At 50.3% G+C, this 25476-nt stretch overlaps 1 protein-coding gene across 2 annotated transcripts in view; it reads left to right on the top strand.

Moving 5' to 3' along the window:
• The window catches only part of DPY19L4 (dpy-19 like 4), an 86375-nt gene that overhangs the window by 31847 nt on the left and 29052 nt on the right, over window positions 1-25476 (top strand). For both annotated transcript variants that reach the window (XM_068237671.1, XM_068237672.1), the window contains exons 8-11: window positions 8138-8261; window positions 9173-9307; window positions 11244-11375; window positions 14056-14154. In XM_068237671.1, the coding sequence (XP_068093772.1) occupies window positions 8138-8261; window positions 9173-9307; window positions 11244-11375; window positions 14056-14154 (490 nt within the window). The remainder of the gene's footprint in view (window positions 1-8137; window positions 8262-9172; window positions 9308-11243; window positions 11376-14055; window positions 14155-25476) is intronic.

Genomic DNA, 25476 nt, shown 5'->3' on the forward strand with positions numbered 1-25476 from the left:
CCTCCGGGTGGAGCCAGGTGCGTCTGATGTCACTGGGCAGCGCGAGTGGAGGATTCGCCGATCCAAGAATTGCCTAAGCAAAATGGATACTAGGCTTCATATTCACCGGGATCAAGTGAGTGCGCATAAGTGCGCAGGCCCATTTGCCCAGTTTTAAAGCTGTATTATGCTGTGTTTTATCTGTTTTTATATGTACACTGTGGATTAAATACTGGATTTATACTTTTGGAAAACTGGAGCAGTGCAATCTGTTGCTGTGGAGATTATACGCTAGACCCCCCTGGATTCTGAGGTGGTGTCAATCTGGTGAGCAGCTATACTGAAGCCGGGTGTTGTGTGGATTCTGACACTGAGTGGATCACAGTGCAGGCAAGGGTGGTTGCATGCTATTGCATTATAGTTATAACAGGAATTTTTTTGTTTGAATTTACAGATCGCACAGAGGAGCGCTGTCACAACTTAGACTAGTATCCATGCAATATGGATAAACATGTGCAATACAGGGCAGTGGGGTCGGGGCCGAGGAGTCCGAGCAGTTTTGGGTGCCTGGAGTCGGTGGTTTTAAAAAACTGAGGAGTCGAATGATTTTTGAACCAAACCCATAGCCTTTGTAAAAATTAGACTAAGGAGCCTGAGTTTCTGAGTCGGAGCAATTTTCGGTACCTGGAGTTGGACGTTTCATAAACTGAGGAGTCGCATGATTTTTGTACCGACTTCACAGCACTGGGGTAATATACAAATCATGTGATCAGAATGGATATCCATGTCTCTTCTACAAGAGGTTTGTTTAACTAACAGGGACAACGGGATAATATGCATATTCAGCATTGATGCATCGTGGGAGACCTCATATGCTCAATCCAACCTGAATAATCGCAAATACCTTCTGTATTAAGAAGGGAATCTTCTGTTATACACAGCCAGGGGTATCAGCAGGGCCGGTCTGTTGGCGCTCCAATATGGCATTCTTTCTTGTTTGTCTTTCATGCCAAGTTCTTTATGACCCTGTGATTACAGTGCAGTATAATCCTTCCTTATGTTCGGATCTCATTAGTGGTTTTCTGTTTGCTCCGTTTTTATAAATTATCCCAGGTCATTTGTAATTATCCTAGGTAATTTGTCTTCCAAGCCTTATTTGACAGGTGCAATTGAAAAATATCTACTTGCATAATGATGCTGGAAACAAGTCTTAAAATACTGCTGAAAGAACTTTTGGACTTGCCCAGATCTGCCTATTTTGTACAGGAAACCACTGAGAGCTTTGTTCTAGTCACTTACCCTGGCTGCGGCGACCATCTGCCCCCTGCATAGCAACAGAATATGTCTAGCCTGCAGGCTAGCAACTTGTCTGTACAGTGTTGGCCCTGCAATGTCGCTCGAGGCATGGGGTCTCGGCCCCCTCCGGCTTTACACATTGTACATATATGTGTGTTTGCTTAATCTGTGTTCCAGACCATTTCATACCTGATAGGAAAGTTGTCTAAAAAGAGGTGTGTGTGTGTGTGTGTGTGTGTGTGTGTGTGTGTGTGTGTGTGTGTGTGTGTGTGTGTGTGTGTGTGTGTGTGTGTGTGTGTGTGTGTGTGTGTGTGTGTGTGTGTGTGTGTGTGTGTGTGTGTGTGTGTGTGTGTGTGTGTGTGTGTGTGAGATAAATAAATCCAAACACCCCTCTACTTGGCAAGTTTTAAATATATAAATGAGTTACTTATCAAATCAAGTCTGCACACTGGTTCTGGCTCAGTAAATCATAATGAAGGAGAGGGATATCATCAGCACAGCAGGCAGATAAGCAGCAAATATAAAGATATTTTGTGTCCAACCTGATCATGCACCTCCGTTACTGTGCACCCATACTATGCATCTGAGTGAACCTAACTTGCCTAATCTCCATGCTCCATCCAGTGACTGACTAAGCATTACCTTGTACTCATACTGTGCTGCGTGATCTCTACTGAGACTTGACCCCAAGATAATACAGGTGGTGGGCGACTATCCACATATGGCGGCTAGAAGGGCCCCCAATCTGCGTGATATGTTAGTGAAATCTGAGTACAGATCCACTACAGTTCAGTCATCGCGCATGTGGTTGGGCCCTTCTACACGACCTAATGGGATGTTCCCATGTGGAAAATGTACAGTGTGTCATTTGACTGATCGTGTGAGAAGTTTATCAGATTCACAGTCTAGAAAATCATATGATATACGGTCGTTCATAAACTGTGAGAGCAAACTCGTGGTTTATATGATCGAATGTCCTTGCGGACTCAAGTACATTGGAAAAACGACACTTATGTTAAAACAAAGAATACAACAACACGTGGGGAACATCAAAGAAGGGGATGAAACCAGTTCACTAGGTCTACACTTTAAAATTTTCCATCAAATGAACCCTGACTCATTGAGATTTAAGGGGATTGTTAAGATGCCTATTCCACCAAGAGGGGGGGATTTAGATAGACGGCTGTGCCAAATAGAGTCAAGTTGGATTTTTAAATTAGCCACGGTTATTCTGAGGGGATTGAACTCTGATTTACCATTGTCTCCTTTTCTACCGGTTTAAGTTTAAGTATAAATATGGGAATTAAGCCTGTGGGTGCTGTGTGAGGTGTGATGTGTGACCAATGGAAGGTACCCTCCGCTCTGTATAGCAATAAGTAGGCTAATTCCCCTGAAAATCCAATTACTTTGATCATTGAGATGATAAATGAGAGATGATGATAAGACTCCTGAAAGTTCAGTAACATGGGGAGGTATTGCTGTTGCTCTATTTATGACTATGGATTATGTGAACAGTCAGGTATAGCAAAATATGATAATCACAAGTGAACCCTCTATAGATACTTTTCCTTATGTAAAACTGTCAGGATATGTATAGGGAGTGTGTGTTGAAACGTCCCTTTATACACCCGTTCCGTGGAAAGCTCTGATGAACTGTCTATATGGGAACACACAGTGCAATGACTGTGTGATACTGCATTACGATTGATGTCCCAATGGTTGGAGTGTAGACAAGACAAGACAAATAACATTTATATTGCGCTTTTCTCCTTGCGGACTCAAAGCGCCAGAGCAGAGCAGCAGCCACTAGGGCGCGCTCTATTGGCAGTAGCAGTGTAAGGGAGACTTGCCAAAGGTCTCCTACTGAATAGGTGCTGGCTTACTGAACGGGCAGAGCCGAGATTCGAACCCTGGTCTCCTGTGTCAGAGGCAGAGCCCTTAACCATTACACCATCAGCCAATCAGAGTAGAGGCGGGGATACGCAAATGTGGTAAGAGAGGATGGCTTTTAAAAGTAACATGACGGGGCTGCCCACGTGACCGCCTGAGGAAGCCCGATGGGCGGGCGATACTAGTAACGGAAACGAGCCTGGAGTGACGTCACCCGCTGCGCTGTTTGTGGCGCTTGGATCTGGATAGCGTGGATTGATGCTGGCGGCAAGAGGGGTTGAGAGGAGGAGGCGTGCAGTATCCGAGGGTGTCTGAAGAGACGCTGGGAACGATTCATCAGTCTGAGGAGGTGGTGAGAGCCTGATGGGCAGTGCAATTAATTTGTGCATATAAGTGAAGCTGAAATCACTGTGAGGAGTGGACAATAGCCCTCCAAGTGTGGCTGATCCTTTACTAACACCTCCATGCTGGCTAAGCTATGAATATACGTGCATGCTAAGTGACCCCCTGCTGCACGGACTAATACAACTGCATGCTTATCCCCACTCCCCCTAACCTACATATGACAGCATATGACAACACAGCGCTGCAACTATATATGAATGGGAGGAGAATAGCCGGTTTGACCTGGGACTGCTCTACAATCTATGTACAGTATACATCATGAAGCAGGATCTGAGGCCATAAGTCGATACATTACAGAAAATTGTTACAACCTGAGAATCTCCCGGGAGTGTAGCATTTGAATGTGTGGTGTGAATTGAATGTGCAGCTTGAGTGACACGGCCGGCTGTGTATGCTGGGTTGGTACACACTCACAGGCTCGATTTTATGGGGGGTTTTGGGGGGGGGGGTTTGTATGCAGATTACCAATAAAATTTGTAGTGTTACTGAGACTTAGTGAGACAGTTTCCTTGTTGGTGCTGCATGATCTGATCTTTCTTGTATTCAGGTATTGTCATTTTGCTGTATGTCACCCCTAAATATTGTCTGTATCCCTATTTATTGTCCAGCGCTGTGTAATATGTTGGCGCTTTATAAATATAATAAATAAATAAGATAGATTGATCGATCTATTTATTTAAAAATAGAAGAAAAAAAGGCAGTGGCACCTTCTATAGTCAATTAGTATTATATGTGGTTGGTTGCGTTTGGCCTGCCCACACTTAGTAAGTACGCTATTTTAGGGGTTCTATTTGGGAGGCTCGGGTGTCCTGATGAAGCGCCCCATTTGAGGGCGTGAACAGCTGTCGACCGTGAGCTTGCTTATACACTCTCTCTCCATGTAGCCGGTGCCATTGCTGGATTGTTTGACTTTAACTTTTTCTCAATAAATTGATGTTTTATCCGGGAGGTGCCCAGCCGCTATTTTCTACACTATTGCCTGCACCTTCTATATGCCTTGCTCTTAAAGGGAGCCAAGCAGCAATTTTAACCCCCGGTGCATCTTAATAGCACATTAAAATGCATGCTAACAATATGACTCCTTAATCAACAACTTCCATTTTACCTTGTCTTTTTACATTTAAAGCGGACCGGACCTGAACTCAGATCTTCCTCTCAACTCTAAGGCCTGGGGCACACTGAGCGGATTTGGATGCGATCCGCCGGCCGCATCCGCCTGCAAATCCACTTGGCTAATGTACTTCAATGGGCTAGTGCACACCGGCGGTTTGAGGTTTTTGGCAAACCGCAAACATGCCTCCTGCTGCACGTTTGCGGTTTGCTAAAAACCTCAAACCGCAGGTGTGCACCACACATTGAAATACAACTCATTGAAATTCCCCCCTTGACCCCATCCCTTCTGATTTACTCCAGCCTCACTTCACGGAATTGGCCCCAGTCCTCACTACCCTGTTCAACCTCTCCCTATCCACAGGCACCTTCCCCTCAGATTTCAAGCAGGCCACTGTACTACCCCTGCTCAAGAAACCCTCCCTCGACCCCTCGCTACCCTCCAACTACCGTCCTATCTCCCTCCTCCCCTTTGCCTCAAAACTCCTTGAGCGTCTGGTTCACAAACGCCTGACCCAGTTCCTCAATGCCAACTCACTGCTAGACCCACTGCAATCTGGATTTCGGCCTGCCCACTCAACCGAAACTGCTCTCACCAAAGTGTTCAATGACCTTGCCTTAGCTAAAGCTGAAGGTAAATACTCCATTCTCCTCCTTCTTGACCTTTCAGCAGCTTTCGACACAGTAGATCATCCCCTACTCCTCCAGTCCCTCCAGTCCATGGGCATTCACGATCTTGCCCTGTCCTGGCTTTCATCCTACCTCTCCAACCGCTCCTTCACGACCGCCTTCAATGAGTCCTCGTCCACCCCCAACCACCTCTCGGTGGGAGTCCCCCAAGGTTCGGTCCTTGGCCCCCTACTGTTCACCCTATACGCATCCTCCATTGGCAAGGTTATCTCCTCCATGGGTTTTAGCTATCATCTGTATGCAGATGACACCCAGATCTACCTCCACACCCCTGACATATTTACCACTACCATGGACAAGGTCTCCTCCTGTCTATCAGCCATCTCCTCCTGGATGTCCACTAGGTTCCTGAAACTAAACCTAGACAAAACGGAATTTATGATCTTCCCACCCCGGACATCCATAAACCTCCCAGATGTGCATGTCACTGTTAACCACACTACCATTCACCCTACTTCTCAAGCCCGCTGTCTGGGTGTCACCCTGGACTCCGCACTCTCCTTCACTCCCCACATCCAAAACCTCACAAAGTCCTGCAACTTCCACCTTCGTAACATCTCTAAGATTCGCCCTTTCCTGACCTCTGCCACCACCAAACTCATAATTTCCCGCCTTGACTACTGCAATGCCCTGCTGTCTGGTCTCCCTATGACCCAAACAGCCCCACTGCAGTCCATCATGAATGCGGCAGCCAGAATTATCCACTGCTCCCATTGCTCCACCATGGCGGATCCCCTCCTTGAATCCCTCCACTGGCTTCCTATCCAGTCCAGAATCCGATTCAAGATGCTGTGTCTGACCTACAAATCTGTCCACAAAACCTGTCCAACCTACATTTCCGATCTTACTCAGAGGTACACACCTAGCTGCTCACTCTGCTCTTCCAATGAACTTCGCCTAACCACCCCCCGCATCACCCAGTCCCATGCACGCCTCCAGGACTTCTCAAGAGCTGCTCCAACACTATGGAACTCCCTACCTCCACCCATTAGGGCAGCCCCTCCTTCAACATCTTCAAGAAAGCCCTCAAAACTCACCTTTTTACTCTGGCCTACTACCCCTCACAAGTGCTCTAAACCCACAGCTGAAACTCTGGTCTCCTACCTCTCGTGTCCCTACCTCTCCCTTTAGATTGTAAGCCTTTGGGCAGGGTCCTCCTCCTTTTGTGTCCAACCTGATCATGCTCCTCCATTACTGTGAACCCAAAGGACCATCTAGGCTAGGCATCTGAGTGAACCTAACTTGCCTAATCTCCATGCTCCATCCAGTGACTGACTAAGCATTACATTGTACTCATACTGTGCTGCATGATCTGGTCTTTCTTGTATTCAGGTATTGTCATTTTGCTGTATGTCACCCCTAAATATTGTATGTATCCCTATTTATTGCCCAGCGCTGTGTAATATGTTGGCGCTTTATAAATACAATAAATAAATAAATGAGTTATCAGCCAAAATGAGCTGTACTCACCTGGGGCTTTTTCCAGCCCCTTGCAATCAACAGTCCCATGCCGGCCGCTCCGCTCTGCGCCGCCTTCCCGGTCTCCGAGCACTGTGCGGAGAACTACCTCTGGGTCGGCCTCCGCACGGTGCTCGGAGACCGGGTCGGCGGTGCAGATCGGAGCGGTCAGCATGGGACAGTCGACTGCAAGGGGCTGGAGAAAGCCCCAGGTTTTTAAAACTCATTTTGTACATTTTGGCTGATAACTCCTTTAAACACACATTGGGGTCACTGCCACCCAGAGGAAATCCCAGAAAAAGTCTTTTCTTCTACAACTGAGAAAGTTCGGCATGGCCCAAGAGATTCTGACAAGCTTCTACTCTAACATTAAATCGATCCTCTGTTCTTCCATCTTGGTTTGGTATGCTAATACCATTGCCAGCGACAGGCACAAACTACAGAGGGTCATCAGGTCGGCGGACAGGATCATTGGAACACCGCTCCCCTCACTTGCCCACCTATACAACACAAGACTGCGGTAAAGTGCGCTGAGGATCGCCACCGATCCCACTCACCCAGGCCACCCTTACTTCAGCCTGCTTCCATTGGGCTGGCGCTTACGAGCAATCTCCATTAAGGCCGCTACACACAGAAACTCTTCCCCCCCTCGGCCATCAGCCTCTCAAATTCTCTCCACATACTCCCATCAGCGCCCCCGCCCCAACGAGCAGTGACCCTTGGCCATGTTATCACCAACAAGTCAACCGGCCGACAACTCTTAAGCGATCGGCCGTCTTACTGTCACAATTGGACTGTGTGTCTAGCGTTTCTTATTGACTTATGTTCCTAATATTTTTTTTTTTTTCTTTTAATGTTCTTACAAGTTAGTTCTTGCAAGTGCTGCTCCTGTTGTTCTCTACTGTTACTGCATGCTTTTTATGCCATCTATCTGCATGTGTCTTCTTCCTGAGCTTTGTATTGTGCCAAACCCAATTCCGGGCATGACCCTGTCATGCTTGGCAACATAAATAATTCTGAATGAGAAAACGTTTCTTCATGCTAGTGAAGAAACGGACCGATCTAGACAGAAAAATCCACTTTGCTGATGGGGGGTCTGGGGGCAATGTGGGGAAACGGAAGCTGAAGGCAAATGGAGTGAAAACGGATCTAATTGACCGGTAATCAGATCAGTTTTCACGGATCCGTTTGCCACTTGACACAAGTGTGAACCGGGCCTTAGTCTTCAGCTCTTATGAATGTTCTTTTCTGCCATGGGATTGTAATTGACCCAGAAAGACTACAGAGGAAGTAATGCACTTTATTTCAGGGCAGATACCACCCGAATGGACGACTCCATTCCACTGAGAGAAAACTGGGCCCTCCCATACTTCGCATGTCAGGTCGCAGCTCTCACAGGCTTCCTAAAGAACAGCAGCAACCTCTCTGTGGAGGTAAGAGACACTTAACTAAATACTTTTACTGTGATGTTTTCTGGGGGGTGATCTTTTTTTTCTTTAAGAGAAAAAAGCTAAGAATAACCAATTTTATAGACGGTTTATGAACACTAGGGGCCTTATTCAATTTACTTTTTCTCAGAAGTTTTCTGCTAGGAGAAAAGTTTTTCATCTTCTGTTTAAAAAAAACAACTTTTTTTTTTAGCATTCTGCAATTGAAAAGGTACCAAAAAGTTGGTGAACAAATACTGCCAAGATTATTCAGAGTGTTTTGCTTGCTGGTGACATAAAATGGATTTTACTGATGAGGTTTAAAGGGACTCCGCGCAGTGCAGAAACTATGGAAAGATGCATATCATTTTAAAGCTCTCTTTCTCCTCTTTCCGATGATATATAAACCGCTGCCCTACGCCTTTTAGTTTTCGCTATTTTTGCATAGTTACATTGTATTACACAGGCCGACTTTTTCTGCTGAATGGAGCTGCTGACACTGGGGAAAGTGTCGGCCTGTGTAATGCAATGTAACTCTGGAAAGATGGATATCATTTTAAAGCTCTCTTTCTCCTCTTTCTGGCGACACCTAAATCGTCGCTCTACGCCTTTTAGTTTTCTTTATTTTCGCGATTGAAATCGTGGCCGCGGCAATTTCAATCGCGAAAATAGCGAAAACTAAAAGGCGTAGGGCTGTGATTTATATATCATTGGAAAGAGGAGAAAGAGAGCTTTAAAATGCTATGCATCTTTCCATAGTTTCTGCACTGTTCGGAGTCCCTTTAAAAATATCACCTAGGAGAAAAAGTGAATTGAATAAGAAACTAAATCTTTGAATTGTATTGCACTGTAACCGCCACTGTGGCTCTGGACTGGGCCACTGCATGATGCAATATTGTTCTGTGTTTCCTCCACAGAGGTTCTGTTACCTGCTGATGAGTGCTTCCACATACACGTTTATTATGATGTGGGAATACAGTCACTACCTGCTCTTCATACAGGCCTTATCTCTGTGTCTGCTGGACGGCCTCTCCCTGGTCAAGAAGGAGAAGGTGGGCTGTGGTTCCTTTTATCAGTTTTCTATGCATTATTGTTGTTTCTGATTACTATGGTGTCATCTTCTGTGGTATTGCACGATAGAATATTTATTACACAGGCATTCAGCACTCCATGTAAACAATGTACATTTAGATGATATATATATGCAGCAATAACAAGATGAAATGAATTGAGTCCTGGCTGTACAAGTTTACAGAGCGGTCTTCCTGTCCCAGATTTATGTGCTGGTTCCTTCAACTAATTAGCATTGTGTGAGCTGTCCAAGCTCCTTGCCTATCCCACCATAACTCAAATGAGGTCATGCGAGAAAGGAAATGGGAGGAAGCATCAGCCTTTTGCTGTGAATACAGGAATGATCACCTGGCGCTGCCCACCTCCTCCCTCTGCTGCTGAGATGAACTCTTTGTGGCCAGTACCACAGCTACATTAGAATAGAGTTACATCCTCAATTCCTGACCAGTTCCTCTCTGCTCAGCTTATAAGAAAGTATTTACCGTTACTGCACGGTCCCTAGTTTAATAAAATAGGTAAATAAAGAGTAATAAGAAATATTTTCTTCTTGCAGACAGGGCAGGATGATGAGGCACATGGGGCTTTCATCAACGCACTGTGAAGGTAGTGGGAAAAGTTAAACGCTTTATTACACGCTAAGCACTGAGGAACTGCTGAGCACTGCAGTGCTGCCCACAAAGAGTTTAACAGCAACGCTAGAAAAGTGTGCGGAGTCATGTGATTGGCTCTCTACTGGTGAAGCCACTCCCATTTTTCTGGCAGCTTGGAGCTTGCAGGATTCATTCAGCCTGGTAGAAGACTTGTTATATTGCTAATGAATGCAGATTCACTGCAGCACATAGAGCTGAAATGAAGAGACTATCTTTTCCTCAGGAACATTGTAGTTTAACTTTTAAAGATGCTGTTGTCCTGTTCCTCTGCTTTCTCTGAATCACTGATCCAGAAGGAGTATGCAGATCACCTGTGATTCTACTCTGACTCTGCTAGCTGCTTACTGGTTGCAGATGTGGGATATTAAAGACACTGAAGCGAAAAAAAAATTATGATATAATGAATTGGCTGTGTAGTACGGATAATTATTAGAACATTAGTAGCAAAGAAAATATTCTCATTTTTTTATTTTCATTTATATAGTTTTTTTTATAACATTGCATCAGTCTCTAATATTTGCAGTTTACACACTACTCAGCATTGTAAATGATTTTACAGAGCAGGCCAGTGAACTATTGACCTGTCCTCTGCTGAAGAAAAATCAATACAGTGACTGACAGTTGAGATAACAAGCTTCAGAAGACAGAGCTCTCTGCCGCTTTCAAAGTCGTGGAGCTCAATGGCTCTTTTTTGCATAGATAACTGGAGTTTCTTAACTCATCCCGTACTGGAAACGTTAGACTTGTGTATCTGCTCCTAATGTTTTATTTCTTAGCTGTACTACACATACAAATCATTATCATAATTTTTTTTTTTGCTTCAGTGTCTCTGTAACAACATATCCACCGTATCATCACAACAGACATGGGCCTCAATTCACTAAGCTTATCTCCTGTCTTTAATAACTCTTCTACCATGTTGTTACCATGGTGATAAGGCATGTAGTATTCAAGAAACATTTTACCTCAGGCAAGCCTAAAGTTAACTCTTCTGTCTTTAAGTTAACTCTCCAATCCATAAAATAACTCCAGAGTTAAAGACAGGCTGTTAATTAACTGCGTGTGAAAATAACTACAGAGGAGGTAACTTAAGGAATGAAGAGATAAGATTACTCTCTCACTGTGTGGAGGTAAGTTTTCTCTTGCCTTATTATCTCCAGCATGATCTTAGTGAATTGAGGCCATGCACATGGCATGTTTAAAGCATGATGCCTTGTGTTCCCTTTAAGATTCATTGTGATCCGATTTTTTTTTTTCTCTGTTCTAGGTGCATGAAGTACATAAAATGTACCTGTTCTCTCTATGTCTGGGATATTTACTGCAGTTTGAGAACTCTGCTCTGCTGACATCGCCTCTACTAAGCCTTGTCGTGGGTTCTATGATTGCCAAAAGTCTCCAGGTACCAAGAGGGATTACAGGAATCTTATGAGCACAACCAAACTGTTAGATTTTCCTGGGAATCCATTACACATTTGTACAGTAATTACAAATTTCAGTTAAGGTGCCCATTAATGGTACAATTTTTCACTAAATGCGATCTTTCGATGCGATTTGAATGAACGTAAGTAATCTGAGGGCAATTATAGAAAGTTCACATTTACTGAATGATTCTTTCTTCAAATGCAATCATATTTTCCATTGATTGATTTTATCCTATAAAGCAATTGACCAAAAAATCGTTTACTATTGATTGCCTTCATAAACTGCAAATTTTCTATACAATTTAATCGTAAAAAATTGCATTGAAAGGTTGCATTTGGTGAAAAAATTGTACCGTTAATTGGCACCTTAACATTAAAGCCAGTATTGGGGCATGAGCATATCCTATACTATTAATCAATGGGCACTATTGCTAAGGAAGAACTCCAGACAGCGCTATTTGTAGCTACGGTGGCCTCTTGTGCAGAGATTTGCACTTGTTAAAAATGTGCACCTTATTGCCCAATGTACATTATTGTCCAATGCGATGACTCACTTTTAGGGCTTCCCCCATTTTCAAAAGCTCGTTGCAATTCTCAGTTTGCATTTCCTCCGCATTCAAAAAAAAAAGAGTCCTTGCCGCTGAAAAATAAAAAAATGCATTAAAGGGACACTTAAGTCAAACAAAAAAAAATGAGTTTTATTCACCTGGGGCTTCCAATAGCCCCCTGCAGCTGTCCGGTGCCCTCGCCGTCTCCCTCCGATCCTCCTGGCCCCGCCGGCAGCCACTTCCTGTTTCGGTGACAGGAGCTGACAGGCTGGGGACGCGAGTGATTCTTCGTGTTCCTGGCCACAATAGCGCCATCTATGCTGCTATAGCATATATCATATAGCAGCATAGAGGGTGCTAATGTGTCTGGGAACGCGAAGAATCACTCGCGTCCCCAGCCTGTCAGCTCCTGTCACCGAAACAGGAAGTGGCTGCTGGTGGGGCCAGGAGGATCGGAGGGAGACGGCGAGGGCACCGGACAGCTGCAGGGGGCTATTGGAAGCCCTAGGTGAGTAAAACTCATTTTTTTTTGTTTGACTTAAGTGTCCCTTTAAAGACGCACTGTCATGAAAATCGTAAAATACATGTAAACAAATAAGAAATACATTTCTTCCAGAGTAAAATGAGCCATACATTACTTTTTTCCTATGTTGCCGTCACAGTAGGTAGTAGAAATCTGACAGAACCGACAGGCTTTGGAGTAGCCCATCTCCTCACGGGAGGTTCTCAGGGTTTTCTTTATTTTCAAAAGCACTTAGTGAATAGCAGTTGCTCCGTCCAACTGCCAAAAAAGTATACGGAGAGCAGGGAGGCTGGCCAGCATCTTTATAGAAATCTTTTTTAGGAATTGGCTTTATGAAGAATAAAATACATGCTGAGAATCACCCATGAAGAGATGGACTACCCCAAAACCTGTTGGTTCTGTCAGATTTCTATTTCCTGGATCAACAGGACAGACGGGTGGTTTGCATTGTTTAAAAGTAAAAAGTATGTCTATCCATATTCCTCTCACTTCAGGTGTCCTTTAATACCTGTGTATGCACAGGCGGCTCTCGGTCCTGATGGCCGACTCTGTGGACCTCCTTAAAAGAGAAACCGTAACCAAGAATTGAACGTCATCCCAATCAGTAGCTGATTCCTCCTTTCCCATGAGAAATCTTTTCCTTATCTCAAACGGATCAACAAGTGGGTCTAATATGGCTAATATTGGGGTGAAACCCCTCCCACAGTGTGATGTCAGGACTATGGTCCTGACAGTTTCCTTTCTGTGAACCTCATTGCATTGTGGGAAATGGCGGTTTACAACGGTTTCCAACTGCCAAAAAAGCAAGCAGCATTTCCTTCCAGTGACATAACCTGCCAGCAGTAAAAATGTCACCATGTGATAAATGTCAGAATATAAATCAGAGAGAGGAAAGATTTTACAATGGGCAAACACTGACTAATTATTTATACATAATTATTGTAAAAATGAAGCACTTTTTTTATTACATTATTCTCACTGGAGTTCCTCTTTAAATGAAGGAGGTTACTAGTCAACAGAAACACCTTAAAGTGTACCAGAGACGAGCACTGTAACAGATTTCTTACTTACCCGGGGCTTCTTCCAGCCCCATAAACATAGATGCGTCCCTCACCGTCCTCCTGAGTGCCTCCGTTAACCGGCAATGAGCTCCGGTATTCGGCTCAGTGACTTCAGCAGGGGGACTTCTGCGCATGCGCGGACTTTCTGCGCAAACGCCGAAGACTATGGCTGAGGTCACTGCCTCAGACTGAGCACAACTGAGTGGAATACCGGAGCTGATCTCGGCTTAACGGAAGCGCGCGGGAGCACGGCGAGGAACGGATCCGTGCTTATGGGGCTGTTACAGCACTGGTCTCTGGGTCACTTTAGGAATAGCATAGGAGCTTCTTTACCCAGCCGGTTCTCTTGTTATGTTGTATTGGCTCAGATTCTGCAATTGTCCCAATTTCTGCTTTTTTGAATAGCAGTTATTAGTAGTAGTTGATTTTCTCATAACTTAAGAAGAGAATATTCTGTAAATTAAGATCTTACCATTTATCCTTAAGACTCGCACTTCTTTTAACTTACAGATTCTCTTTTTCTCAGATTGGTGCGAAAAAAGGCACATTCAGAGCGAGAGTGATGAAGATAATGTATTTCTATTTGGCATTTACAATTTCTGCATCATTGCATTATTTAATAAGGGTAAGTAGTCCTGCTGACAGTGGTAAGAAGTGGCAGCAGAGACAACTAAGAAAGGGCAGGAAGGTGCAGGTATAAGGTCCTGAGAGGCACTTATGAAAGTGATCATGGTGGCATACCCCCCAACCGTCCCGTTTTTGTCGGCATTCTCCCGATTTGGGAGGCCCTCCCGCTATCCCGACGGCTGGGCAGAGAATGGAGGTGGAAAAAATGATCGAGGCTCCAGCCTGCGGTAATGGGGGATGCGGGAGCCGGCTTTATTACTTCCTCCCTCCCTCTCTCTGAATGCCCTTTCTGATGTGTCTGTACCCCCCCCCCCCCCCCCCCCCTCCCTTGTAGGCAGAGTGAGCGCAGCGGAGCAGCCAGTCAAGTCTTCTTACCGCTGATCCACTCGTACTGGCACCGGACTTCCATCTGCTTCCTGTTTACTATGACGTCACAGGAAGCAGATGGAAGTCAGATGCCAGTACGAGTGGATCAGCGGTAAGAGGATTCGACTGGCTGCTCCGCTGCACTCACTCTGCCTACAGGGGGGGGGGAACACAGACACATCAGGGGGGCATTCAGAGAGAGGGAGGGAGGGAGGAAGTAATGAAGCCGGCTCCCGCATCCCTCATTACCGCGGCTGGAGCCTCGATCCTTTTTTTCCGCCTCCATTCTCTGCCCAGGCAATCCCCCACCTAAAAGTGGCACCCTCCTCCCCACCCACGGGCATTCTCCCCCTCCACTGACATCCCCCCTTCCCACTAGCACCCTCCTCCCCACCAAGTGTCAGTGTACACTGCCCATGGCCCCAGGCACCCTGGCCCCTGCACCTTTCCCCAGGCACCCTGCACCGCACCCTGCACCTTTCCCCAGGCACCCTGCACCCTTCTCCAGGCACCCTTCCCCAGGCACCCTGCCCCAGGCACCCTTCCCCAGGCAGCCTGCACCCTTCCCCAGGCACCCTGCTCCTGGCCCCTGTCCCAGGCACCCTGCTCCTGGCCCCTGTCCCAGGCACCCTGCTCCTGGCCCCTGTCCCAGGCACCCTGCTCCTGGCCCCTGTCCCAGGCACCCTGCTCATGGCCCCTGTTCCAGGCACCCTGCTCCTGGCCCAGTCAAAGTCAAAAAACAGGCAGCTTAAACATGTGCATAAAAATATCAGGCAATGATTGCACCTTATGCTCCACCAATACGGAGCGTGACACAGCCCTTAATTAGGCACATAGTATAACAGAAAAAGCTTTGGGCTCATAGTGTCAGCAAGGAATACAAACTTTATTAATTACAGCACTGATATAATTCTCCAAGAACTATGTAGGCAACTCAATTGTTATCTACAACACAAACAGTTAAAAACAAGAGCTCAGCAGATAACTTCATAGATCAGCTTGTCCGCAATTGCATGCGCTCCCAGACATATAGCGTGTATGACATAACCAATCACATGCAACCATCATACGCCCGCGCATTCACCTCTAAATGCACCGTGCCCAGAAAGGTAAAAAATTGTTGGGGGGCCCCCATTGAAAAACTCCGCAATAAGGGTAGGGCTTGATCCACTTTGATTCTATAATGGTGGCAGTCACATCCTATTTGTATACCCGACTTGCGTACGATACTGAGCAATAGCATAGGGGGATCTCACCAACATCAGCCGGAATACTCCTTTCGAATCCACAGTGCCACCTCACATGGACCTAGCTGATCCTACGGGTCCTATCACTCCTGCTCAGTCGCAGCAGGGGATCTTCTTGTGATGATTCACCGGCAAGGGGATGGAGCACGCCGGGCTCGGAGCAATGGCGGGCACACGCTGCTGTGGAGCGATCAGCTGATCGAGGTCCCCCTGCTCCTGGCCCCTGTCCCAGGCACCCTGCTCCTGGCCCCTGTCTCAGGCACCCTGCTCCTGGCCCCTGTCCCAGGCACCCTGCTCCTGGCCCCTGTCCCAGGCTCCCTGCTCCTGGCCCCTGTCCCAGGCACCCTGCTCCTGGCCCCTGTCCCAGGCTCCCTGCTCCTGGCCCCTGGCCCAGGCACCCTGCTCCTGGCCCAGGCACCCTGCTCCTGGCCCAGGCACCCTGCTCCTGGCCCAGGCACCCTGCTCCTGGCCCAGGCACCCTGCTCCTGGCCCAGGCACCCTGCTCCTGGCCCAGGCACCCTGCTCCTGGCCCAGGCACCCTGCTCCTGGCCCAGGCACCCTGCTCCTGGCCCAGGCACCCTGCTCCTGGCCCAGGCACCCTGCTCCTGGCCCCTGTCCCAGGCACCCGGTGCCTGCCCCAGGCACCCTGCACCTGCCCCAGGCACCCTGCTCCTGGCCCCTGTCCCAGGCACCCAGTCCCTGCTCCAGGCGCCCAGTCCCTGCACCCTGCTCCAGGCGCCCAGTCCCTGCACCCTGCTCCAGGCGCCCAGTCCCTGCACCCTGCTCCAGGCGCCCAGTCCCTGCTCCAGGCGCCCAGACCCTGCACCCTGCTCCAGGCGCCCAGACCCTGCTCCAGGCGCCCAGTCCCTGCTCCAGGCGCCCAGTCCCTGCACCCTGCTCCAGGCGCCCAGTCCCTGCGCCCTGCTCCAGGCGCCCAGTCCCTGCGCCCTGCTCCAGGCGCCCAGTCCCTGCGCCCTGCTCCAGGCGCCCAGTCCCTGCGCCCTGCTCCAGGCGCCCAGTCCCTGCGCCCTGCTCCAGGCGCCCAGTCCCTGCGCCCTGCTCCAGGCGCCCAGTCCCTGCGCCCTGCTCCAGGCGCCCAGTCCCTGCGCCCTGCTCCAGGCGCCCAGTCCCTGCGCCCTGCTCCAGGCGCCCAGTCCCTGCGCCCTGCTCCAGGCGCCCAGTCCCTGCGCCCTGCTCCAGGCGCCCAGTCCCTGCGCCCTGCTCCAGGCGCCCAGTCCCTGCGCCCTGCTCCAGGCGCCCAGTCCCTGCGCCCTGCTCCAGGCGCCCAGTCCCTGCGCCCAGCTCCAGGCGCCCAGTCCCTGCTCCAGGCGCCCAGTCCCTGCGCCCTGCTTCCTCCAGGCGCCCAGTCCCTGCGCCCTGCTCCAGGCACCCAGTCCCTGCTCCAGGCACCCAGTCCCTGCACCCTGCTCCAGGCACCCAGTCCCTGCTCCAGGCACCCAGTCCCTGCACCCTGCTCCAGGCACCCAGTCACTGCTCCAGGCACCCAGTCACTGCTCCAGGCACCCAGTCCCTGCACCCTGCTCCAGGCACCCAGTCACTGCTCCAGGCACCCAGTCACTGCTCCAGGCACCCAGTCACTGCTCCAGGCACCCAGTCACTGCTCCAGGCACCCAGTCACTGCTCCAGGCACCCAGTCCCTGCAACCTGTTCCAGGCACCCTGCTCCAGGCGCCCAGTCCCTGCACCCTGCTCCAGGCGCCCAGTCCCTGCACCCTGCTCCAGGCGCCCAGTCCCTGCACCCTGCTCCAGGCGCCCAGTCCCTGCTCCAGGCGCCCAGACCCTGCTCCAGGCGCCCAGTCCCTGCACCCTGCTCCAGGCGCCCAGTCCCTGCACCCTGCTCCAGGCGCCCAGTCCCTGCACCCTGCTCCAGGCGCCCAGTCCCTGCACCCTGCTCCAGGCGCCCAGTCCCTGCACCCTGCTCCAGGCGCCCAGTCCCTGCTCCAGGCGCCCAGTCCCTGCACCCTGCTCCAGGCGCCCAGTCCCTGCACCCTGCTCCAGGCGCCCAGTCCCTGCACCCTGCTCCAGGCGCCCAGTCCCTGCACCCTGCTCCAGGCGCCCAGTCCCTGCACCCTGCTCCAGGCGCCCAGTCCCTGCACCCTGCTCCAGGCGCCCAGTCCCTGCACCCTGCTCCAGGCGCCCAGTCCCTGCACCCTGCTCCAGGCGCCCAGTCCCTGCACCCTGCTCCAGGCGCCCAGTCCCTGCACCCTGCTCCAGGCGCCCAGTCCCTGCACCCTGCTCCAGGCGCCCAGTCCCTGCACCCTGCTCCAGGCGCCCAGTCCCTGCTCCAGGCGCCCAGTCCCTGCTCCAGGCGCCCAGTCCCTGCGCCCTGCTCCAGGCGCCCAGTCCCTGCGCCCTGCTCCAGGCACCCAGTCCCTGCGCCCTGCTCCAGGCACCCAGTCCCTGCGCCCTGCTCCAGGCACCCAGTCCCTGCTCCAGGCACCCAGTCCCTGCACCCTGCTCCAGGCACCCAGTCACTGCTCCAGGCACCCAGTCCCTGCACCCTGCTCCAGGCACCCAGTCACTGCTCCAGGCACCCAGTCCCTGCACCCTGCTCCAGGCACCCAGTCACTGCTCCAGGCACCCAGTCCCTGCACCCTGCTCCAGGCACCCAGTCACTGCTCCAGGCACCCAGTCCCTGCACCCTGCTCCAGGCACCCAGTCACTGCTCCAGGCACCCAGTCCCTGCACCCTGCTCCAGGCACCCAGTCACTGCTCCAGGCACCCAGTCCCTGCACCCTGCTCCAGGCACCCAGTCACTGCTCCAGGCACCCAGTCCCTGCACCCTGCTCCAGGCACCCAGTCACTGCTCCAGGCACCCAGTCACTGCTACAGGCGCCCAGTCACTGCTCCAGGCGCCCAGTCCCTGCACCCTGCTCCAGGCGCCCAGTCCCTGCACCCTGCTCCAGGCGCCCAGTCCCTGCACCCTGCTCCAGGCGCCCAGTCCCTGCACCCTGCTCCAGGCGCCCAGTCCCTGCACCCTGCTCCAGGCGCCCAGTCCCTGCACCCTGCTCCAGGCGCCCAGTCCCTGCACCCTGCTCCAGGCGCCCAGTCCCTGCTCCAGGCGCCCAGTCCCTGCTCCAGGCGCCCAGTCCCTGCTCCAGGCGCCCAGTCCCTGCTCCAGGCGCCCAGTCCCTGCACCCTGCTCCAGGCGCCCAGTCCCTGCACCCTGCTCCAGGCGCCCAGTCCCTGCACCCTGCTCCAGGCGCCCAGTCCCTGCACCCTGCTCCAGGCGCCCAGTCCCTGCACCCTGCTCCAGGCGCCCAGTCCCTGCACCCTGCTCCAGGCGCCCAGTCCCTGCACCCTGCTCCAGGCGCCCAGTCCCTGCACCCTGCTCCAGGCGCCCAGTCCCTGCACCCTGCTCCAGGCGCCCAGTCCCTGCTCCAGGCGCCCAGTCCCTGCACCCTGCTCCAGGCGCCCAGTCCCTGCACCCTGCTCCAGGCGCCCAGTCCCTGCTCCAGGCGCCCAGTCCCTGCACCCTGCTCCAGGCGCCCAGTCCCTGCTCCAGGCGCCCAGTCCCTGCTTCAGGCGCCCAGTCCCTGCTTCAGGCGCCCAGTCCCTGCTTCAGGCGCCCAGTCCCTGCTTCAGGCGCCCAGTCCCTGCTCCAGGCGCCCAGTCCCTGCTTCAGGCGCCCAGTCCCTGCTCCAGGCGCCCAGTCCCTGCGCCCAGCTCCAGGCGCCCAGTCCCTGCTCCAGGCGCCCAGTCCCTGCGCCCTGCTTCCTCCAGGCGCCCAGTCCCTGCGCCCTGCTCCAGGCGCCCAGTCCCTGCGCCCTGCTCCAGGCACCCAGTCCCTGCGCCCTGCTCCAGGCACCCAGTCCCTGCGCCCTGCTCCAGGCACCCAGTCCCTGCGCCCTGCTCCAGGCACCCAGTCCCTGCTCCAGGCACCCAGTCCCTGCTCCAGGCACCCAGTCCCTGCTCCAGGCACCCAGTCCCTGCTCCAGGCACCCAGTCCCTGCTCCATGCACCCAGTCCCTGCTCCAGGCACCCAGTCCCTGCTCCAGGCACCCAGTCCCTGCTCCAGGCACCCAGTCCCTGCTCCAGGCACCCAGTCCCTGCTCCAGGCACCCAGTCCCTGCTCCAGGCACCCAGTCCCTGCTCCAGGCACCCAGTCCCTGCTCCAGGCACCCAGTCACTGCTCCAGGCACCCAGTCCCTGCTCCAGGCACCCAGTCACTGCTCCAGGCACCCAGTCCCTGCTCCAGGCACCCAGTCACTGCTCCAGGCACCCAGTCCCTGCACCCTGCTCCAGGCACCCAGTCACTGCTCCAGGCACCCAGTCCCTTCACCCTGCTCCAGGCACCCAGTCACTGCTCCAGGCACCCAGTCCCTGCACCCTGCTCCAGGCACCCAGTCACTGCTCCAGGCACCCAGTCACTGCTCCAGGCACCCAGTCACTGCTCCAGGCACCCAGTCCCTGCAGCCTGTTCCAGGCACCCTGCCCCAGGCACCCAATCCCTGCACCCTCCCCCAGGCACCCTACACCCTCCCCCAGGCACCCTGTCCCTGCATCCTATCCTGCACCTGCACCCTTCCCCAGGCACCCTGCCCCAGCCACAACTAAAAAAACCAAGAGGACTAAATAGTCTGGCACTATAGTTTAATATGCAGCAAAGTGACACAATACCGCTCTCCCATATATTATCCCAGCCACAACTACCCTAACCAGCACCCTGCCCCGCCCTGAACTGCCCTGTCCCTGCCCCAGCCACAACTGCCCTAACCACCAGCACCCTGTCCCTGCACCCTGCCCCAGCCTGAACTGTCCTACCCTGCACCCTGCCCCTAGCCTGAACTGCCGAACCACCAGCACCCTGTCCCTGCCCCAGCCTGAACTGCCCTAACCAGCACCCTGTCCCTGCACACTGCCCTAACCAGCACCCTTTCCCTGCACCCAGCCACCAGCCTGCACACTGCCTTAACCAGCACCCTGTCCCTGCACACTGCCCTAACCTGCACTCAGCCAGCAATTGGAGGTCTGATATGGCTACCTAATATCTAAGGGCACATTTTTCTACCTAATCCTGATATCTATGGGCACATAGCTATCTAATTCTTTTATTTGGTGAATATGGCTGTTTAATTTATGTATCCAGGGTGGACTTGGCTACTAAATTGTTTTATCTTGAGGCATCTGTCTATGTCATTTGTTTATTGTGAGGCACCTGGCTACTTAATTTATCTGGTTGATTGTTACAGCTTTATTTTTATGGGACAGCATGTGACTACTTGATGAATTATCTGATTGCCGTATTACCCAGATATGCCTGTCAGTGTCACCCTCCTCTCTGCCCACTGACACCCTCCTCCTACCCACTGGCACCTTTCTCCCCCACCCACTAGCACCCTCCTTTCCACCCAGTGTCACCCTCTCCCACCCACTGGCACCCCACCCCCCCCCCCCCCCCCGCACACTCACTCCCATTGTCACCCTCTTGCAAAAGCAGGGGTGTGGCTTAACCACTTAAGGACTGCATTCATAAAACCCCTTAAGGACCAGAGCCTTTTTTTCCATTCGGACCACTGCAGCTTTCACGGTTTATTGCTCAGTCATACAACCTACCACCTAAATGAATTCTACCTCCTTTTCTTGTCACTAATACAGCTTTCTTTCGGTGCTATTTGATTGCTGCTGCGAGTTTTAGTTTTTATTATATTCATCAAAAAAGACATGAATTTTGTCAAAAAAATGACTTTTTTAACTTTCTGTGCTGACAGTTTTCAAATAAAGTAAAATTTCCTATACATTTGAGCGCGAAAGTTATTCTGCTACATGTCTTTGATAAAAAAAAAACCCATTCAGTGTATATTTATTGGATTGGGTAAAAGTTATAGCGTTTACAAACTATGGTGCAAAAAGTGAATTTTCCCATTTTCAAGCATCTCTGACTTTTCTGCGCACCTGTCAGGTTTCATGAGGGGCTAAAATTCCAGGATAGTACAAATACCCCCCAAATGACCCCATTTTGGAAAGAAGACATCCCAAAGTATTCAGTGAGAGGCATGGTGAGTTCATAGAAGATTTTATTTTTTGTCACAAGTTAGCGGAAAATGACACTTTGTAACAAAAAAAAAAAAAAAGTTTCCATTTCTTCTAACTTGCGACAAAAAAAAATGAAATCTGCCACGGACTCACTATGTTCCTCTCTGAATACCTTGAAGTGTCTACTTTCCAAAATGGGGTCATTTGTGGGGTGTGTTCACTGTCCTGGCATTTTGGGGGGTGCCTAATTGTAAGCACCCCTGTAAAGCCTAAAGATGCTCATTGGACTTTGGGCCCCTTAGCGCAGTTAGGCTGCAAAAAAGTGCCACACATGTGGTATTGCCGTACTCAGGAGAAGTAGTATAATGTGTTTTGGGGTGTATTTTTACACATACCCATGCTGGGTGGGAGAAATATCTCCGTAAATGACAATTGTTTTCTTTTTTTAACACACAATTGTCAATTTATAGAGATATTTCTCCCACTCAGCATGGGTATGTGGAAAAATACACCCCAAAACACATTATACTACTTCTCCTGAGTACGGCGATACCACATGTGTGGCACTTTTTTGCACCCTAACTGCGCTAAGGGGCTCAAAGTCCAATGAGTACCTTTAGGATTTCACAGGTCATTTTGAGAAATTTCGTTTCAAGACTGCTCCTCACGGTTTAGGGCCCCTAAAATGCCAGGACAGTATAGGAATCCCACAAATTACCCCATTTTAGAAGGAAGACACCCCAAGGTATTCCATTAGGAGGATGGTGAGTTCATAGAAGATTTTATTTTTTTGTCACAAGTTAGCGGAAATTGATTTTAATTGTTTTTTTTCACAAAGTGTCATTTTCTGCTAACTTGTGACAAAAATAAAATCTTCTATGAACTCACCATACTCCTAACGGAATACCTTGGGGTGTCTTCTTTCTAAAATGGGGTCATTTGTGGGGTTCCTATACTGCCCTGGCATTTTAGGGGCCCTAAACCGTGAGGAGTAGTCTTGAAACCAAATGTCGCAAAATGACCTGTGAAATCCTAAAGGTACTCATTGGACTTTGGGCCCCTTAGCGCACTTAGGGTGCAAGAAAGTGCCACACATGTAGTACCGCCGTACTCAGGAGAAGTAGTATAATGTGTTTTGGGGTGTATTTTTACACATACAGATGCTAGGTGGGAGAAATATCTCTGTAAATGACAATTATTTGATTTTTTTTTACACACAATTGTCCATTTACAGAGAGATTTCTCCCACCCAGCATGGGTATGTATAAAAATACACCTCAAAACACATTATACTACTTCTTCTGAGTACGGCGATACCACGTGTGACACTTTTTTGCAACCTAGGTGCGCTAAGGGGCCTAACGTCCTATTCACAGGTCATTTTGAGGCATTTGGATTCTAGACTACTCCTCACGGTTTAGGGCCCCTAAAATGCCAGGGCAGTATAGGAACCCCACAAGTGACCCCATTTTAGAATGAAGACACCCCAAGGTATTCCGTTAGGGGTATGGTGAGTTCATAGAAGATTTTTTTTTTGTCACAAGTTAGCGGAAAATGACACTTTGTGAAAAAAAAAACAATACATATCAATTTCCGCTAACTTGTGACAAAAAATAAAATCTTCTATGAACTCACCATACTCCTAACGGAATACCTTGGGGTGTCTTCTTTCTAGAATGGGGTCATTTGTGGGGTTCCAATACTGCCCTGGCATTTTAGGGGCCCTAAACCGTGAGTAGTCGTCTTGAACCCAAATGTCTCAAAATGACCTGTGAAATCCTAAAGGTACTCATTGGACTTTGGGCCCCTTAGCACAGTTAGGCTGCAAAAAAGTGTCACACATGTGGTATCGCCGTACTCAGAAGAAGTAGTATAATGTGTTTTGTGGTGTATTTTTACATATAACCATGCTGGGTGGGAGAAATATCTCTGTAAATGACACATTTTTGATTTTTTTTACACACAATTGTCCATTTACAGAGAGATTTCTCCCACCCAGCATGGGTATGTGTAAAAATACACCACAAAACACATTATACTACTTCTCCTGAGTATGGCGATACTACATGTGTGACACTTTTTTGCAGCCTAGGTGCGCTAAGGGGCCCAACGTCCTATTCACAGGTCATTTTGAGGCATTTGTTTTCTAGACTACTCCCCACGGTTTAGGGCCCCTAAAATGCCAGGGCAGTATAGGAACCCCACAAGTGACCCCATTTTAGAAAGACGACACCCCAAGGTATTCCGTTAGGGGTATGGTGAGTTCATAGAAGATTTTATTTTTTGTCACAAGTTAGTGAAAAATGACACTTTGTGAAAAAAAACAATAAAAATCCAATTTCCGCTAACTTTTGACAAAAAATAAAATCTTCTATGAACTCAGCATACACCTAACAGAATACCTTGGGGTGTCTTCTTTCTAAAATGGGGTCACTTGTGGGGTTCCTATACTGCCCTGGCATTTTACGGGCCCAAAACTGTGAGTAGTCTGGAAACCAAATTTCTCAAAATGACTGTTCAGGGGTATAAGCATCTGCAAATTTTGATGAAAGGTGGTCTATGAGAGGGCAAATTTTGTGGAAACGGTCATAAGCAGGGTGGCCTCTTAGATGACAGGATGTATTGGGCCTGATCTGATGGATAGGAGTGCTAGGGGGGTGACAGGAGGTGATTGATGGGTGTCTCAGGGGGCGGTTAGAGGGGAAAATAGATGCAATCAATGCACTGGGGAGGTGATCGGAAGGGGGTCTGAGGGGGATCTGAGGGTTTGGCCGAGTGATCAGGAGCCCACACGGGGCAAATTAGGGCCTGATCTGATGGGTAGGTGTGCTAGGGGGTGACAGGAGGTGATTTATGGGTGTCTCAAGGTGTGATTAGAGGGGGGAAATAGATGCAAGCAATGCACTAGCGAGGTGATCAGGGCTGGGGTCTGAGGGCGTTCTGAGGTGTGGGCGGGTGATTGGGTGCCCGCAAGGGGCAGATTAGGGTCTAATCTGATGGGTAACAGTGACAGGTGGTGATAGGGGGTGATTGATGGGTAATTAGTGGGTGTTTAGAGGAGAGAAGAGATGTAAACACTGCACTTGGGAGGTGATCTGATGTCGGATCTGCGGGCGATCTATTGGTGTGGGTGGGTGATCAGATTGCCCGCAAGGGGCAGGTTAGGGGCTGATTGATGGGTGGCAGTGACAGAGGGTGATTGATGGGTGGCAGTGACAGGGGGTGATTGATGGGTGATTGACAGGTGATCAGTGGGTTATTACAGGGAAGAACGGATGTAAATAATGCACTGGCGAATCGATAAGGGGGGGGGTTGAGGGCAATCTGAGTGTGTGGGCGGGCGATTGGGTGCCCGCAAGGGTCTAATCTGATGGGTAACAGTGACAGGTGGTGATAGGGGGTGATTGATGGGTGATTGATGGGTAATTAGTGGGTGTTTAGAGGAGAGAATAGATGTAAACGATGGATTTGGGAGGTGATCTGATGTCGGATCTGCGGGCGATCTATTGGTGTGGGTGGGTGATCAGATTGCCCGCAAGGGGCAGGTTAGGGGCTGATTGATGGGTGGCAGTGACAGGGGGTGATTGACGGGTGATTGACAGGTGATTGACAGTTGATCAGGGGGGATAGATGCATACAGTACGCAGGGGGGGGGGGAGGGTCTGGGGGGGTCTGGGGAGAATCTGAGGGGTGGGGGGGTGATCAGGAGGG

Source organism: Hyperolius riggenbachi, chromosome 5 (assembly GCF_040937935.1).
Source record: "Hyperolius riggenbachi isolate aHypRig1 chromosome 5, aHypRig1.pri, whole genome shotgun sequence".
Taxonomy (NCBI): domain Eukaryota; kingdom Metazoa; phylum Chordata; class Amphibia; order Anura; family Hyperoliidae; genus Hyperolius; species Hyperolius riggenbachi.